Below are 17,499 nucleotides of genomic sequence, written 5' to 3'. Positions count from 1 at the left end.
GCGTGCAGCTAAAATATTTTCGATTAATGTTTTTGCTGCGTAGTTACGGAAAGCGATTTTCGAAATGGTCCCAGCTACGGTCGTGAACGTTCAGACTGGTTTTGAAATTGGAACTCCCGAGAGACCAGCACACATTACGGAAAGTGAAATAAAATGGCATGCCTACTCACCCACTAATAAAGTATAATAAAAATAATCCAGAAAACCTAAGATTAAAAAATCGAAGCATAAAACGATCACTCTGATCATGACTGTTGATGCTTGGAACTTGGGAACAGCCGCTACCAGACACCTGATTTGTTTTAAAAATACCCAGGTCGTTTTGTCTGAATGAAGCGATCACGTAGCAGCGGTAGGCCAGTAGACAGCGTTGAAAAATATTTATTTCACCGATTGTTATGAAGGCCGATGGTGTCGGTGTCGCAGTTTTGAAGCACTGTCAGTTCAGCTCAACACCACGTTACAAAAGACGCTTTGGGGTACTGCCGGTGCTAACGCAATTTTACAGTAGAAATAGAAATTGCGTGAAAGAACCGGACAGAATCACTTCATACGGTGGCGTAAATCCCGAACATACCTCAGCGATGTCACTTTCCTCGGTTAGGGCTATCTGCTTTGTCAGCGAATGAAGAACATTTCGATAAAATAAAGAGCAAAAAATACTCCCTGTGTCAAGTTTTCTAATCACAGTCACTGGTTGATGTCGTACCGTGGTAATTCCCGGCCCCTCGAACGCACTAGCACTTTGTAGAGTCACATTTCCAGCGATTCCGCGCCGCACACGAACGAAGGTAAACAATCAAGATGGCGGAGTATTCCCCGTGTTGTCCTCGCCGTCAGCGCGGTGTGACAGGGTTGTCGGACAACAAACCGGGCAACACGGTTGCCGGGCGGCAGCAACATGTTGCCCGACTGTTGTTGTTGCCTTGATGTGACAGGGTCGCCGGCAACACGACTTCCCCGTGTTGCCGGATAGAGTTGTCCAACTGTTGCCTCAGTGTGACAGGGCTTTTAGAATCCCAAATAGTACGCTGGAAACTGGAAACAGGAACAGAGGCTTTTGTCGTGACCTAGAAGTACTAGGAGCCGTTGTTCTGAACGAACCACAACAAGACAAACGCTGAACTCCCGCTTTTTTTTTGTTTATATAGTCCGATATTTTAAAGGAAATTCAGGTGGCCTGTCCTCAGGATCACCGACTTTGTGCTCTCACACAATTTATTTGTAAACTACAGTTTTTTTCCCCATTGTGACATTGAAAATTTACCAGCCAGTGTTTTTGGAGTTGTCCGAAAACACGGCACCCTACATAACTCATATTCAATAAATACAAAAAAAAAAAAACTAATTAAAAATAAAACTGACCGTATTTTATGCTTTGTTTTTTTCTTTCTTTGAAATGACGGTTATTTCACTGAAGAAGTGCATGCAGCGTAAAACCAGCTTTTTATCTGTGAAAGCAGAAACCTCGTAGAAACACGGTCCTGTCTTCCTAAAGGATCAAACTGCCTAAAAGCACGGTTACGGTATGTTTCTTTGTAAAAGCGCCACCCATGTAAGAAACGAAACAAAACAAAGCAAAATTCTTCTCTCCGTAAAAAAAGAGAGAGAGAAAAAAAACATGTCGCAATTTTTTGTAAAAAAGGAGTCTCTCCCTTTCTCCCGGCAGGACTTTGTGAGCGGCAAGACAAAGTCACCGTCGGAGCAGCGGGCGTCCTTGGCCGAGGTGGTGATGGCCGTCCAGATCTACAAGCCCATCAAAATGCCCGCAGGGCCACGCAAAGTGCGCATGGGTGGATGCCTCTCGTACAAGGCGAGTATTGAAGTTGCCGCATGGAAGTAGGAAGCTTCTGGAGGCCACGTGACAACACCAGAGGTGAAGACAGGCGTGGCTTCCGATTTGTGTGTGTGTGAGCGTTGTAAGTGAAGAGGGGGGGGGGGGGGGGGGAAAGGGGCCAGGGTTGGGCAGTATCGCGATACAAATGTGTCGCGACTCGCGATAGTATTTCAGAAATACATTTCGTATCTGTATTGCTGTATCGCGATACCTAGCTTTTTTCACCAGTATCTGTATTCCTGTATCGAAATACATTTCTAATGTTTCTTTGAATCGCATAGTTTTCCGACTATAGTTTTCACCTGAAGAACCGCAGTAATAACAGTCCGGCTCCTTGCGGAGCCTTACTAATTTCTAGCTTTTTCTAGAGAATTCCCGTACGAAATTGTCAGATACAGGCCGGAATGAAAAATGCCGGTTCCGCCTAGACCCAAAATTGGGGCACCAGTTTGTATCCAACCTGGAACCGCGCATTTCCAGCTCCAATTTTAAACCCAGGCGGTGCACCGCCGGAATTCCCGCTGCGCTCACCACTGGACTCTACGAAAGTATTTCGCGCGATGCCCTTAGCCGTTACAAGCGACAGATCGTCGCGATTTCAGACCCAGGCTGTTCCGCCTGGGTCTGATGGCCAGGCGTCGTCACCAGACACGGTGCGCAAAACACACACAGCACGCACAAGCACAGTATCCAGTGTTGAGTGCATCGGGAAGTTCCGGCGGGCATGCGGTATCCGAGTTGTCCGAGTATTGTCACCAAGCACACCAGCGCATCCAGATGCCGAGCCAAACTACAATGGGTCGGCAACCTCACACTATAGACCATTCCATTTAGCGCTCTCTGGGCGGCACCATTTTGTTCGACCGCAGCGTCCTCTCTACACATCCGGGAAGTTCAGCGGGTTCGGCGGGGTAAAACGAGAGAGAGGGCACGCGCCCGACTCCGCTAGCAGACGACAAACCGGGAGGTTGCCGTTCTCCATCTTTGGGCTGTATCGGCGGGCTCTACCGAACATCGAACTCTTGCTCGTGGCTGCCGTTGTGAAGTGGTTCGCGTTCTTAGAATAGTTGTGGCTACTCCAAAATCAGCCTATAGCTCTCTGTTGTTCTATTTTGCTAAATGATCAAGTAGCATATCTTTTTTCCGTTACTTAAATAACAGTTGAGTCAGCCGGCAGTACTACCCTCAACTACTGCTTGTATTGCAGCAGGAGAGCACGTTTTATTTATAATTTCAGACTTCCACTCATGGTCGCTAAATTCCTACACCAGTACGAACTTAGTATAGTAAAAAAGGTACAGCAACCGGATTTTCTTTTCGCCAGAGACCGGCCAATCTGACACGGTTTTCACTATTTTTGTTTTTTATTTGCACGCAGGTAATATCGCAATTGGACCCTGTGAGTCTTTTATCTAGCATAGTGTTACACGATAACTGGCATACCAAAATCTGCGCTTTTACCCTCTCTGCTATGACCCTAATGGAAATTAGGGTCATAGCAGAGAGGGTAAAAGAGAAAAAAATGCACTCCCCCTCTCACCCCGCGTTCCGTCCGCTCCGCCGAGTGGGCTGTAGCTAGCGTCCGGCTGGCGTGCAAACTCTGTTTAAAATCGCGCCATTTTGGAGGTTTCAAGCGCAGATGCGCAGATTTTGGTATCCCAGTTGTCGTGTATTACTATGCTAGATAAAAAGACTCACAGGGTCCAATTGCGCTGTTACCTGCGTGCAAATTAAAAAAAAAAAAAAAAATAGGGAAACTGTGTTCGGTTGACCGGTCTCTTTGGCGAAAAGTAAATCCGGTTGCTGTACCTTTTTTACTATCCTAAGTTCGTACTGGTGTAAGCCTTTAGCGACCATGAGTGGAAGTCTGAAATAATAAATAAAACGTGCTCTCCTGCCGCAATACACGCAGTAGTTGAGGGTAGTACTGCCGGCTGACTGAACTGCTATTTAAGTAACGGAAAAAAGATATGTCAGTTGATCATTTACCGAAGTAGAACAACAGAGAGCTATAGGCTGATTTTGGAGTAGTCACAACTGTTCTAAGAACGGGAACCACTTCACAACGGCAGCCACGAGCGAGAGTTCGATGTTCCGTGCTGCCCGCCGATACAGCCCAAAGATGGAGAACGGCAACGTCCCGGCTTGTCGTCTGCTAGCGGAGTCGGGCGCGTGCCCTCTCTCTCGTTTTACCCCGCTGAACTTCCCGGATGTGTGGAGAGGGCGCTGCGGTCGAACAAAATGGTGCTGCCCAGAGAGTGCTAAATGGAATGGTCTATATAAAGATTCAAAGCCGAGGTCAGGGGGTATCCATCCAGGGAAAAGATAGGCGTGTCAGTATCCGTGCGCCCGCAGCGCGAACATCGCCGCCCGGCGAGCGCCGACTGACAGTCCGACGACAGCGAAGAAACTAAAGCGCGATCCAAACCAACGCTTCTTTTTGCGCCTGTAGGTCGTGCGGCTGCGGATCTGACGTATTTTCGTGATGTCGCGCCACTTCTTCGCTCCTTCCGGGCGCGCACAAAAAAGTTGGTTGATTTCAACTTCTTTCTCAACGCGCACAAAAACGCGCGGTGACGTAGTAGGGCGCTCCTGTGTCCCGGCCAATCGGTGGAGGGCAAGCTAGTTCCGGCTCCGCGTTTCTCGCCGTCTGGCTGCCCTCTCCTCCCCCCCTTTTATTCTCTTCCAACATGACAACGCGATCTCTCTCTCTCTCTCTTTCTCTCGACATCTCGCTGGCCAGTCTGTCGCAGTTGCACTTTGCTTGTGCGCGCGTTTTTGCGTGCGCGCGTGCGCGCTCGCCCGAAGTTTCGCCCGTCCAAACCAAAGCGCACGGTTCTGACTCAGAAAGCGCGCCCGGAAACAGCAAAAACGCCACGAAATGCGTCACATCCGCAGCCGCAGGACCTACAGGCGCAAAAAGAAGCGTTGGTTTGGATCGCAAACTGACTAAACTCTCGGCGCTGCGCCGCTGCGCTACCGCCGACTGCAACAGACAACAGACAAAGCCAGGCGCGCGCGAGGAGAACGCCCGCTCGCAGCGCCTGCTAAGCGGATGCGCCTGTCCCTAACACGTGACCATGGCCGACCCCCGACCTCCCCCCCCCCCCCCGTTCCGCCCCTCCTCCAGTCACGCATGTGCGCGCCCGCTGGCTGGGAGCAGACCCTACAGGAACAAGGGGAGCGGATCGGATCCACCGATCACCGTGCGATTCCAGTGCGTTGCGTCTCACTGGATCCGACTGGTCACACCACAATCGCGCGGATCGGAACTGTCCACAAATTTAGAACCCCGCGGATCCGAACTGGAACCGCTCCGATGTGACATTTTCGTACGGGTTCAGATATATGTGGGTAAATATTTTAGATTAGATTTTTCATTTTTTTTTTCATTTTATTACCCTTACATCGCCCATTCCGGGGCTTTACATAAGGGGGGGGGGGGGCGGGTTACAAAATAAGAATGAAAACTTACATAAATACAATACGATTCAACAACTGGCACACAGGTCGTGCGTTTTCAGCGCATCTTTGAACTCATCCGAATAATACGATTCAACAACTGGCACACAGGTCGTGCGTTTTCAGCGCATCTTTGAACTCATCCGAATTTGCTAGAATAACAATGTCATTCGGCAGCTTGTTCCACAGAGCGGTCGACTGTTGCAATTGCGAGTACTTGTATAGATTCGTTCGTGGCGTGGATAAATGAAGTTTGCAACAATTATCAGTTCGCGCTGATATGTGATGCACAGGTTTACAATATTTTTGCTTGATCAACCCCGGGGAATGATAATACAGTCTATGTAACATCATAAGGCCCGCACGAGCTCTTCGGTACTTCAAAAGGGGAATGTTAACTGTATCTTTCATTCCTGTCCAGTACGAAATGATCAGATACAGGCCGGAATGAAAAATGCCGGTTCCGCCTGGACCCGAAATTGGGGCACCAGTTTGTATCCAGCCTGGAAATGCGCAGTTCCAGACTGGTGCCCTAATTTCAAACCCAGGCGGTGGTGTGACCAGGTACAAACTGGTGCCCTAATTTTAGATCCGGGCGGAACCGGCTGGTTCCAGTGGCGGTGCCCTAATTTCAAACCCAGGCGGTGCGCCGCCGGGTCTGAAATCACGACGGCCTATCGCTTGTAACGGCAAAGGGTAGCGAGCGAAATACTTTTGTAGTCCAGTGGTGAGCGCAGCGGTAATTCCGGCGGCGCAGACGGTCGTCCAAGCGTAGTCACGAAGCACGGTGCACGGAACACACACACACAGCACGCACGTGCACAGCATATAGTGTTGAGTGCATCGGGAAGTTCCGGCGGGCAAGTGGTATCCGAGTTGTCCAAGTATTGTCACCAAGCACACCGGCGCCAAGCGCATCCAGATGCCGAGCCAAAGTGCAATGGGTCGGCAGCTTCACACTATATGAAGGTTCAAGGTCGAGGTCAGTGGGTATCCATCCGGGGAAATCGATGCTCGCATCAGCTTCCGTACGCCTGCAGCGCGAACGTCGCCGTCGGGCGAGCGCCGACCGACAGTTCGACAGGAGGGAAGAACTTAAACTCTCGGAGCGTTGCCGCCGACTGCAACAGACAATGCGAGACGCGGGTGCGGAGAACGCCCGCTCGCAGCGCCTGCGTAGCGGATGCGCCTGTCCCTAACACGTGACCTGCAAGAGACCGCCCCCTCCTCCAGTCACTCATGTGCGCGCCCGCTGGCTGGGAGCAGACTCTGCTGGAACCAAGGGAACGGATCGGATCAATTCATCACCGTGCGGTTCCAGTGCGTTGCGTCTCACTGGATCCGACTGGTTCCACCCAGAACCGCGCGGTACCAGATCGGATTCGCGCGGATCTGAACTGTCCACAAGTCTAGAACCGCGCGGGTCCGACCTGGAACCGCTCCGATCTGACATTTTCGTACGGGGTTACACTGTTTTAACGTTTAAAATCTTGAAATATGAAACGCGCAGCTTTGTTTTCTACCGATTCAAGCAGGTCTATTAAGCAAGACTGATGGGGGTTCCATACTGACGAAGCAAATTCAAACTGTGATTTCACAAAATAGTTAAAGGCAATAAGCTTCGTTTCAGGCGCAGCTGACTTCAAATGGCGTTTAATGTAAGCTAACGATATGCTTGTTGTCATAACTATGCTCGTTAAATGGGTTTCTCAGTTAAGGTTAGCTGTCAAAAACACGCTAAGGTAATTATAACTAGTAACTTTCTCTATTACACTGTTGTGAAGTATGCAAGAAAGGTCTTACATTTAGTTGTAAAGGATATACACTTTGTCTTCGTTACATTAACTTCCATATATGGTACCTTATCAAGGCGTACACGTTTGACACGCTGCAAAACATCGCTTCTTCCCGAGACAACCAAATCTTGTAGGAGAGCTAACGCTGGAGAGGAGGTCGCCTCCTCTCCAGCGTTTGCTCTGCTGATGTGGAAAGAGGTAGGGGAGCCTCCCCTGAACTCTTAAAGGGATACTGAACCGAAATTTGAATTTCGCAAAATAAGGCTCTAGAAGCGTTGAACGGGACTCTACGAACTCCGAAACATTGCTCGTACATCGATATCTCAAACGGATGGCTGCACTTTTCGAAAAGAAGGGCGCGATCAAGCGAGGCCTCTGACATCACTGTCCTCCGGGAGAATTCGAGAATGAGCGGGAGCGGCCTCGCTTCTCTCCTCCTCGCTTCGGTTCACCAGCTCGACACGGGACGTAGTGAGGAGGAGAGGGAATAAGAATCGTGACGTCCCTTGCCTTGTCGGCCTCGTCGGCCGGGTTCAGTCGGGCGCTTCTTTTCTAAAAATATGGCGATCCGTTAGAGATATCGCTGTATGAGTGATGTTTTTGGGTTTTGCAACGTCCCGCCTATCTGTCCAGCCTTGTTTTGTGAGTTCGAAATTTCGGTTCAGTATCCCTTTAACCTATTACTGACTAGAGATTTAATTATAGGTTACCTCCGTGATCGCTGTCAGTGTCTATAAATAAATAAGAAGAGATCTGACCTCAGACCACAAACAGCTGACGTGCCGCAAGGTTATATATTCGGGCCACTTCTCTTTAATTTGTACGTAAATTACATTGTAGATGTCAATGATAATGTAAGCTGTATTATTTATAATGGCACGAGCGTATTTTGTTTTTCAGGGAACGACATCGATTAAATTATTGCTAGAGCAAGTTATTGTTTTAATAAGCTGGATGCTTGGACGGTCTCTAACTCTTTAAAAATATAATTCAATAAAACAAAAACACATTTTGTTCATATCTCGAAAAGCAAGTTGCTTGTATACGTTCATCCTTTCTGTTGGTGAGCATACGATGTAAATAATAGAAAGTGTAGAAGTGTTCAGTAGGGGTATATATAGTTAGGCTTCATCAGTACATGATATGGGGACGAGGCGGCGCAACATATATATATACAGGGTGTTTTTTTTTTTTTTTTTTATGCTTAACATAATTTTTTTTCGAAAATAATGCGGTCTGCGCAAGTGAGTTATACGGCCAGGGGGACATAATATAGGAGGCTAATCGTAACGATCAGTCGGCTGATAAGTTAAAATTCGTTAAGAACTTTTTAATTAATGAAAATAGACATATAGTTTTAATTAGAAACTTGCTGGGCGTCATCGAAAACCCCCAAATCAGTCATTTTCAGAAAGAAAATGACTGAGAAGAAATGACACGTGAGAAGCGTAGAAGTGCACTAAAGTTAGCACTCGTGGAGCACGTACAAAGCTAGCGGTTGCGATAAGGCGCCCGCGCAATTTTTCTGCCTCTTATCTAGCCCCAGCCTTGAACCTGCTCCACGAGCGGTAACTTTAGTGCACTACTACGCTTCTCACGCGTTCAAAGTCTTTCTGAAAATGACTGATTTAGTGGTTTTCGATGACGGTGAGCAAGTTTATGATTGGAACTATATGTCTATGTTCATTAATTAAAAAGTTAATTAACGAATTTTAACTAATTAGCCGTCTGATCGTTACGATTATCCCTTTATACTATGTCCCCCTGGCCGTATAACTCACCTGCGCAGACTGCATTAACCTAGCTTTCATGGTTTCTTTTTAAAAATTCTGTAAAGCTTAAAAAAACACCCTGTATATATACACACACACACACATATATATATATACATATATATATATATATCGGTGAGGAGATGGCATACATCTCCTGACGAATCCGAGCTTCTCGGCGAAACTGTCGTAATACATACAATAAACTCCTAGCACAGCAACTCCGCAAGTACAGATCTCTGACCTATATATATGTCAGAAACTGCCCAGAGCTGTAGGTATTATGGACAAATATCCCCATATGTGTCCTTTCCCAACTATCCTTCTTACAACTGTTCACCTAACCCCAGTGCAGGGTACAGCCAGCCAGGACAAAGGTCCAGACTGACCTCTTTGTCTTCTCGTCATTAAAATAAACCAATCAGTGTGTAGCATGCATATATGAGTTAGAAGCGACATCCCCCATGTTGCTACTCTCAGGTTCAGGCGGAGGTGGCGGTTCTCGGTGAACAGACGCTGCAGAGCCTGCGCGAGAAGATCAGCTGCGTGTCGGACGTCCTCTCGCCGGGAGACTTCAGCGAGAACCCGGGCAGGCCCCAGACACCGAAGGCCATGGTGAGGGACTGTTCAGTCTGGCCTCACGTCCTGAGGTCACCTGAGTTAAACACCAATTCACTTTGCCGGCTAAATTTAGCGGAGAAATTGACGTCACCTCACTTGACGTCGTGTGCCCTATAGGAGGAATAGGGGTTTCCCGCTAAATTTGGAGGGGAAATTGACGATACGTGACGTAACGTCACGTGACCTGTGCATCAATTCACTTTAATATCAAGCTAAATATCGCGGCGAAATTAAGGTCACGGGACATCTAAAACAATTCAGTTTCCCAACTAAGTTTAGTAGAGAAACTGGTGTTACGTGGTTTACGCAACAAATCAGTTTCCCCCCTCTAAATTTCGTGGAGAAACGGACGTCACGTGATCTATATGCGCCATTTTAACGGAAAAATTTATTTCGATGTATATATAGATATATAGGTTCTTCACTCCTCGTAGCGGCTGCTTAATGCCTTCTAAACAAAATTAAACGATCTCCCCTTAAATACTGCATATTCTATGCATAATTATATAACTTAAAATATACAGGTCACCGCCATTTTTTTTTTAAATCAACAATTAGCCTTTACAATAATAATATACAAAAGATCAAGGATAAACCTAATAATACTTCTACAAATTACTATCCGCGCGAAGGAAAGCGCCCCCTTCGCCAATGGGTGAGCGCACCCCTTTTTGCCAACTAATCGCCAGGAGACGAACTAGTGTACCAAGATTGAGGAGTGTTCCTTCCAACGGCTCGATCAGGCTCACCTGGTTTACGGGCCGCGTTTGCAATACGAGCTGCGAGGAGGTGACGAACGCGTTGGTTGTCTGCAAAGGTCTCCACCCGCTTACCTCCTTTCCACGCGACAACCCAACACGTGTGCACTTGGGGCCAATTTGCCCACGATGCGTCTGTCATTACATTGCAAAGGCTCTCCGTGTTTTGAGTTGCTTCCTCTCTAAAATATTGGCTCCCTAAAGAATAGTAACTCGAGGCGACGCCACCTAGCGGAAACGACGTGAAAGGGGCCATGAAACGATTTTTCTACTTTCGCTAAGTACTGCTTAGAATCACTCCCTAACGTTAATAACAGGAAATAGACTCGCCTTCGTTCTTCTTCCTAAGCAATGGGAGTCAACGAAGAAATGCGAGTAATATGATCATCGTTCATCCCCTGAACTCGTAGCCAGAAGGAGCGGCCACGTGGTCTGGAGCCTGTCCTATATGCCGCCAACGTTAATCACGTATATCTACGCGCATGGAGTCGGCGAAGTAGAAAACCCGTGCTGAGCTCCAGATATTGTTAGAGTTCGGCTATTCTCAACACCGCAGTGGTTGGACACGACCCACTAGCCGAGTGTCCGCCGAGGCATTGATTGTTACGAGCCGAAGTCGAGTGCTCACGCAGCTCTAGTGTCCATTTCATGAGCCGCGCTTGACTGTCGTCAGGCAGGTGGTTTCGATCCCCCAATGACGTCACCAAGCTTCGCAAAGGCAAGGCTGAAAGAAATAGTCCCCCTTTACCCTCGCAATGTTACCGCGACCAAAAAAGTTTCTGAATCGGTGGCGGTCCGTGCGCGTATACTTTGGCCAGACTAGGACCAGTACGCCTCTGCAAAGTCACGAACAATCGAACCCGATATCGTTTCATGACCCTCTGAAGGAGAGAAGCGAGGCGCTGCCACCTGTCGAAGTGCGCAGCGAAAACTGGCGATGTGTGGAAGAGTGGGAAGGGCATTAGAAGGAAAGGGGTTCAGGGAGGCAGCAGACAGAGAAAGGAAAGAACAGCGATTCTGAGGTCACTCCGATGCGGTGGCACTGCCGTCGGCGCAGACACTTCGCGCGAATGTCGCTTCTGCGCACGCGCAGTGCCCACACCTGGTGGTGGGCAAACGCGGCGTGTAGACTGCGTGTTGGTCCATAGGGACCATTCCACTGCTCACCTTCTGCGCGCTGCCATCTTTGTCGACTGGGCTGTGGAAGACGTTCTGATCATGCGCTCTGGCTCTCCGCGCACGCGTCTACAGCTCAGTGACTTCGCATTTTGGCCGGGGTGAACGCTGGAAGATGTGCAGCCTATACAGGGTGTTTCACCGACTGAAATTAATTTAAATTTTTACACTGAAATTAAGAAAAAAAAAAGATTCCGTACGAATAGTGATTTTATTTTAAGTATTTTTTTGGATGCTACGTAGACGTCAGACAAACCACGATCTACTTTGCAGCTGTACCCAGGGTGTCGAACCGGAACCGAACCGAACCGAAAACCGGAACAGAACCGTTATTTTTAGCCAAACCGGAACTGAACCGAACCGAAATCTTTGCCGCCATCTTGGAACTGAACCGGAACCGAACCGAAAAAAATATAACGGTAACCGGTTCAAAACGGTTCAAGGTAATATTTCTTTTTTGTCTCTTCTGTTAGTATTACAAAATGAACATATGTGAATAAAAAATTGGCGGCTGTATTTCTATCTATGGATCAAATCGTCATACACAGAACTGAAAAGTATGGTAAGTTGTGGGTTTTCATGACACTATGATTAACCATGTGTCACGTTGTCACGTGACGCCATGGTGTCAATACATGTTATCACGTGACCTCGTGACGTCACGTGACTCACTGCGTCAACTCGATTTCATTTGAGAAAGTCACTATATTTATTAACATTGTTGACAGCATGACGTAACATGACATCACGATTTCGCAACGAGAGTCACGTCACACCGTGACGTAAGCGATTTTCATAACCCCTAGTCGATCGCTCTGGTTCATGAAAATCAGCACCGCCAAACATTCGGGTGACGGCTCATGTCAATTACTAATGGTAATAGCCCAACCCTGACCATATCTGAAGCTCGGCCCAAGCTTTTGCTTTCCAAACCCTAGCCGCCTAGAGCATGACTGTGATCAACACTGGCGGTAGAGGAGATATCGACAGCTGTCTCTTTCTTTTATTTTTTCTGCATCTGCTATTAGGGGAAAACTAATGGATGTTTCCTCAAGCTATCAACGGTGGGGTTTATTGCTTAACGCTATTTATTGAAAGTATAAGAAAAAATGTTGCAAGACCCATTTTACACTATTGAGGCACCCAAATATTTTTTTCGTTGTTGCTGAACTGCATCCGAAAGACGTCCCTGAGAATAGAAGTACTGGAATTACTAAATACGACTTATTAATATGACGTTACATAGAACTAAACGTTTGTACGGAAAGAATTAAAAAAATAGGATATTTTAGTGACCTCAGAGAGACAGCCGAACGTTGGCAGTCGCTGTAAGTCTCACACAAGCGTCGTTCTAAAGTTATTGCACAAGTTTCGACTCTTTCTGCACATGCTTAAAGGAGCTATAAAAATATTTCTATACATTACTAAATACTACTCAGGATAACTCCCTAACGTAATAACTGCTTGAACTTGGCTTTGCTCGTTTTTCTAGGCAATGGCAGTCGCCAAAAAATTCGAAAAATATGAGCATCGTTCATCTCCTCAACTCGGAGCCAGAAGCGGCCACGAGGCCTGGTGCCTATCTTATGCCGCCAACGTTAATCATACCCCCGCGCTGGAATTTTAAAGGAAGAAAACGCGTGCTCAGCTCCAGGCATTGTTAGAGTTTGGCTATCTTCATCACCGCAGTGGTTGGACACGAGCCACTACCCAAATGCCTGCCAAGACATTGAGTGTTACGAGCCGATGTACGGTGCTCACGCAGTCCTCCTGTCCAATCCATGAGCCAACCTCGACTGTCGTCAGGCGGGTGGTTATGATTCTACAATAGCGACATCAAGCAAGCAGGGAAGGCAAGACTAAAAGAAATAGTCTCATTTAATCCTCGCAATTTCACCGCGACAAAGAAGCTTCTGAATTGGTGGTGGCCTGTGCGAGTATACTTGGGCCAGAGGACCAGTACGCCTCGGAAAAGTCATGAACATTCCAACCCGATGTCGTTTTACGACCTATCTAAACTTCACGTGGTGCAAAATAAAAGCAATGAAGGGTTGCGGTTAACAAGTGTCAAATAAAATTGTCGAATGAACACACACAAATGGAGGAGGCAATTCCTCAGAAATACTTTCAGCCTTTCCACTGTGGCGACGAAGGAAGACCAGCGAAGCTGTACTGTCGTGGGAATGAAGGAATGGCCGCCCGCAAGTCGGCAAGCCCGAGTGGAAAGGCTGGACAGCTACCGCTATCTATGAGCGACGGTGGCAACCAGACAACCGACAAGTCGGTTGTCTGGTTGCCGTCGTCATTTATAGATGGCGGTAGCTGTCCAGAGTTTAGTGTCATCATTTGTTTGCTGACGGTCACGACACTGAGGAAGCTAGCCCTTAACAGCTCTGCTCTATAAAGAAGTGCGCGCGTGTGTGTGTGTGGGGGGGGGGGGGGGGGTAAGCGGGAGAGGGGGAGTTTTAAAAGCATACTGTGTTGTAAAGGTTCCTCTTCCCTGCATCTTTGGCGCAGACCAAAAAGCGTGACTCCGGAAGCTACTTTGCTTGCAAAAACGCTCTTACCAAAAAGCACGTTTTTGTCGTGCCAGACGCTCGCGCCGTTCCTAGTGAAAATCGTCTGACTCGCAACTAAAGGGTTGTGGGATCGAATCCCACCAAAAAATTCTTAATTTTTTTTCGTTAAGGTGAAATAATTACTTTCAAAAGTGAAATTATTTGAGACATACGGCGACCTTTAATTCGCATTACATGTCATGTTTTAATCACTCTCATTCTACGCGTGATGTCACGTTTCACATGAGCATTGTGGGAAACTTGAAATTCTTGCGCGAGGGTATGCAGCTCTCACCCCATGAACCTATCGACCCATCAGGATTTTCCAGTCACGCCACCGACGTCAGCTTTTTTGCGACATGAGCTCCTTAACGCTGTCGAGTTAAAATCATCAGTTAGCAAAGGTGATGCTCATTTGCAAATTAAATTGACCGGCATGTTGTCAAGAACAAACCTCAACTGCCAGGCTATGCCAGTTTGTTCTGCAGAAGAAAATATTCACTTGGGCAAGCGCTATTTTGGGCCAGATTCGATCTGAGTGTGAAGGTGAGTATAGAGTGAATAATTGCGATTACTTCTTGCTGCATGATTAGTGGCACGCATGCGGTGCTGAGTGTAAATAATGTTTGGTTAGAACAACAAGCATTTGGATTGCCGCACGGTGTTTCTATAAAAGAAATAGACTGAAAGGAATTATCCTAAAACTTTTGTAACATTCTGAAAATTTCATTGCTTTTAGCTCAGTTGTGTCGTCAACATATAAATATATATTGTGGAGTGTATTTTGTAAACCTTATTTCATAAGTAGCATGAGCACCGAGGTGCTCATTTCATAATTTTATGGGATGTAATTAGTTCCGTAGTTCAAGGACAGAATCGCGATTTCCTTTTTAACACTGCGACACAAATTTGTACCAACCACGGGTATTTTAGGCGACCTACCACACTTTGCGACACCATTTTATACCGTGTAAATAGATCAGCTTGAACTTTAGAATTTTACTTAAACACGAAGAAAGCACAATAAAATACAGTATAGTTCTAAATTTGAAGATGATGTATCTACATTTGTGTACCAACCAGCTCAACTTTTTACACTTGTACTTAAACATTTTGATTCAGGTAAAATATATGTTACTGGTAAACAAAGGGATGTTGAGTCGTATGAACACGACGTTATGTACGTTAATGTAGATTTTATTCCACTCTTGCGTCAAAATTAAATAACTGAATTTCATATTTTGGTACCTAAAACAAAAGTAAATTGGACAGACGATCGAAGAAACTATATAGCTTATCGTTTCCCGGCGCAAATAGTGTATATTGCAAGAACAACGCGAAAAATATATTCTCAATTTAGCGGTTCAAACCGGTTCGAACCGGTTCGAACCGGTTTGAACCGATATTTTTCCTCCCCGGAACTGAACCGGAACCGAACCGAAAGCCGTGAACCCGAACCCGAACCGAACCGATAAAAATTTCGGTTCGACACTCTGGCTGTACCACAGGACGTTCACAGACCACCCAGACCTGGACCTGCAACCTGGTTTGCTGTAGTTTGTGCCAGCGGCGCCGAAACAGAGGGGGTTGGGGGGAGGGGGTGTATGAACAACTTTTACGAATAAACAGACGTTTCATATAGACACGTACACGTTTCGTCGACACCCGTTTTGTCGAAACTGTAACGTATACACAAGCTCTTGCGACGTTTTGTCAACAGTGCTCTGTTTTTTTTTCGTTGTTAAGTTGATTAAGTTGCATGGATTACTGGCTTGACCTTGTTCCCTGGAAGTGCCGGGACTAAAGCGAACTCACCCAGACGGCGGCTACGATTGGGGGAAAACAAGTTAACGAGACTTGATCCCAAGCTTCCCAACGCGCGGTCACCCCCGCTTCTCTCCGCTCCTCTCGGGATGAAAAATTGAATGGAATCTCAAGTCCGAGCTTTCAGCTGCAGGTTGAATGGGAACCGCTAAGGGTTCGGCCAGCTAGGCTACCATCCGGATGCCGACGACGGAGACGATGTGGGCGGAAAGACGTTTCCGACGACACGTCGGAAGGTGTGTCGATCAAAGGAACACGGGAACTGTCGACAAAATGTTGCAGCGTCGACGAAACAATATGTCGATGAAACGTCGTTCTACGAACTGATTGGCACCAACCAACCCCAACCCCAAGACATTTTTGATTCCAGTACACGATCCGAGGGAACGGGAGGGAAATTTCCCTTCCCCTCCCGTGGACCCCTATGCTCCGAACACATCCAACGCCTCTGACTGTGGTCTTTATTTTATCTTTTTTTTTTCTTCCAGGATTTGTACAAGTCTGGATTCTTTTTCATCGGTAATACTTTCTACAACGACATGTCAAGCTCATCTTGCAAGGACTACAGCCAGTGAGTCACCTTTGCGAATTGTCCATCGGGCACGCTGAACTGCCATAAAAAGAAGAGACCGATCCGCCAAAACAAAACAGCAATAATGAAGAGAGACGATGAGGTTAACCGTCTTAGAGAAAGTGAATATAGCAGCCTGAAAGTGGCGATCGTATAAATATAAACACATAAGAAAATGGCCGGTTCAGTAAAAAAAATAATACCACCCTTCATACTTCGTTTTCGAGCGTGTGGCCCTGAACACTGCACGAGCGCGCGTGCTTGGCAGTGACGCTGAAAGCCCCCAAAGAAATCTCAAAACAAATAATCAACGCAAGTACTGTAAGCGAAGTAATTTTTGCAATGACCTAAAGGGTGTTTTCACATGACGTCAATCCGCCATTTTGTTGTTAGATGCCAGCGTGATGAAACTTATGAGCTTTCGTGCACTACCAGTCTGAGGGTGTGATCTGAATCTTCGTAGCACTTGCCTTCTGCACGCGCCAGAGTGCTCCTAACAACAAAATGGTGGACTAAATGACGTCGGTAAAAAAACCTCGTATAGTCTCAGCAAATTTTTAGACTTCAAAAATATCGTGAAAAAGTTTATCGCGAATACCATTATAACTTAGAAACTTACTAACTTACAAGGTTGTGACGTATTGCGCTTTATTATAGACCGGCGATCGCTTTTTTCTCGCTGTGCGTTAATGTAATCATGTTTCATACATTTGCGTTTGACTGTGATCGATTGCGCTAGAACACACTGGCACGCTGCCGCCATATATGACCTATCACTGGAACCCTTGCGATTTGCGTATTACTAAACAGTATGGTCTTCAACTGCGAGATTAATTTTACGCGCTATCTATGATAAATTACGAGGCTCTTATAACATTGTAAGAATTATGTCAAAACTCATGGTGATTGAATGGTGCGTAAACTACACGCAGATCTGAAGCGTTCCAGGCCAACCCGTTAGATGGCCCCAGTGTGTTATCTCGTCGTTACGATTTACGACATGGGGAGGAGATCACACCGTGGCGCCCCAAGCGGTTAACCCAGACCACACGCATGGGGACAACACATACAATGACTCAGCGCTGGGTTGACTTAACCGAACGCGGCGTCAGCGTTCGGCTGGA

At 46.8% G+C, this 17,499-nt stretch overlaps 1 protein-coding gene across 1 annotated transcript in view; it reads left to right on the top strand.

Moving 5' to 3' along the window:
* LOC8039860 (snRNA-activating protein complex subunit 3) overlaps positions 1-17,499 on the top strand; it is a 110,126-nt gene that overhangs the window by 81,161 nt on the left and 11,466 nt on the right. The window contains exons 4-6 of the mRNA XM_040211467.1: positions 1,670-1,813; positions 9,348-9,482; positions 16,293-16,375. Of these exons, the coding sequence (XP_040067401.1) occupies positions 1,670-1,813; positions 9,348-9,482; positions 16,293-16,375 (362 nt within the window). The remainder of the gene's footprint in view (positions 1-1,669; positions 1,814-9,347; positions 9,483-16,292; positions 16,376-17,499) is intronic.

Source organism: Ixodes scapularis, unplaced genomic scaffold, assembly GCF_016920785.2.
Source record: "Ixodes scapularis isolate PalLabHiFi unplaced genomic scaffold, ASM1692078v2 PGA_scaffold11__112_contigs__length_91849675, whole genome shotgun sequence".
Classification (NCBI taxonomy): Eukaryota; Metazoa; Arthropoda; class Arachnida; order Ixodida; family Ixodidae; genus Ixodes; species Ixodes scapularis.
Note: the sequence above shows the minus strand (reverse complement) of the source record. Positions and strands in the feature narration are given on the sequence as shown.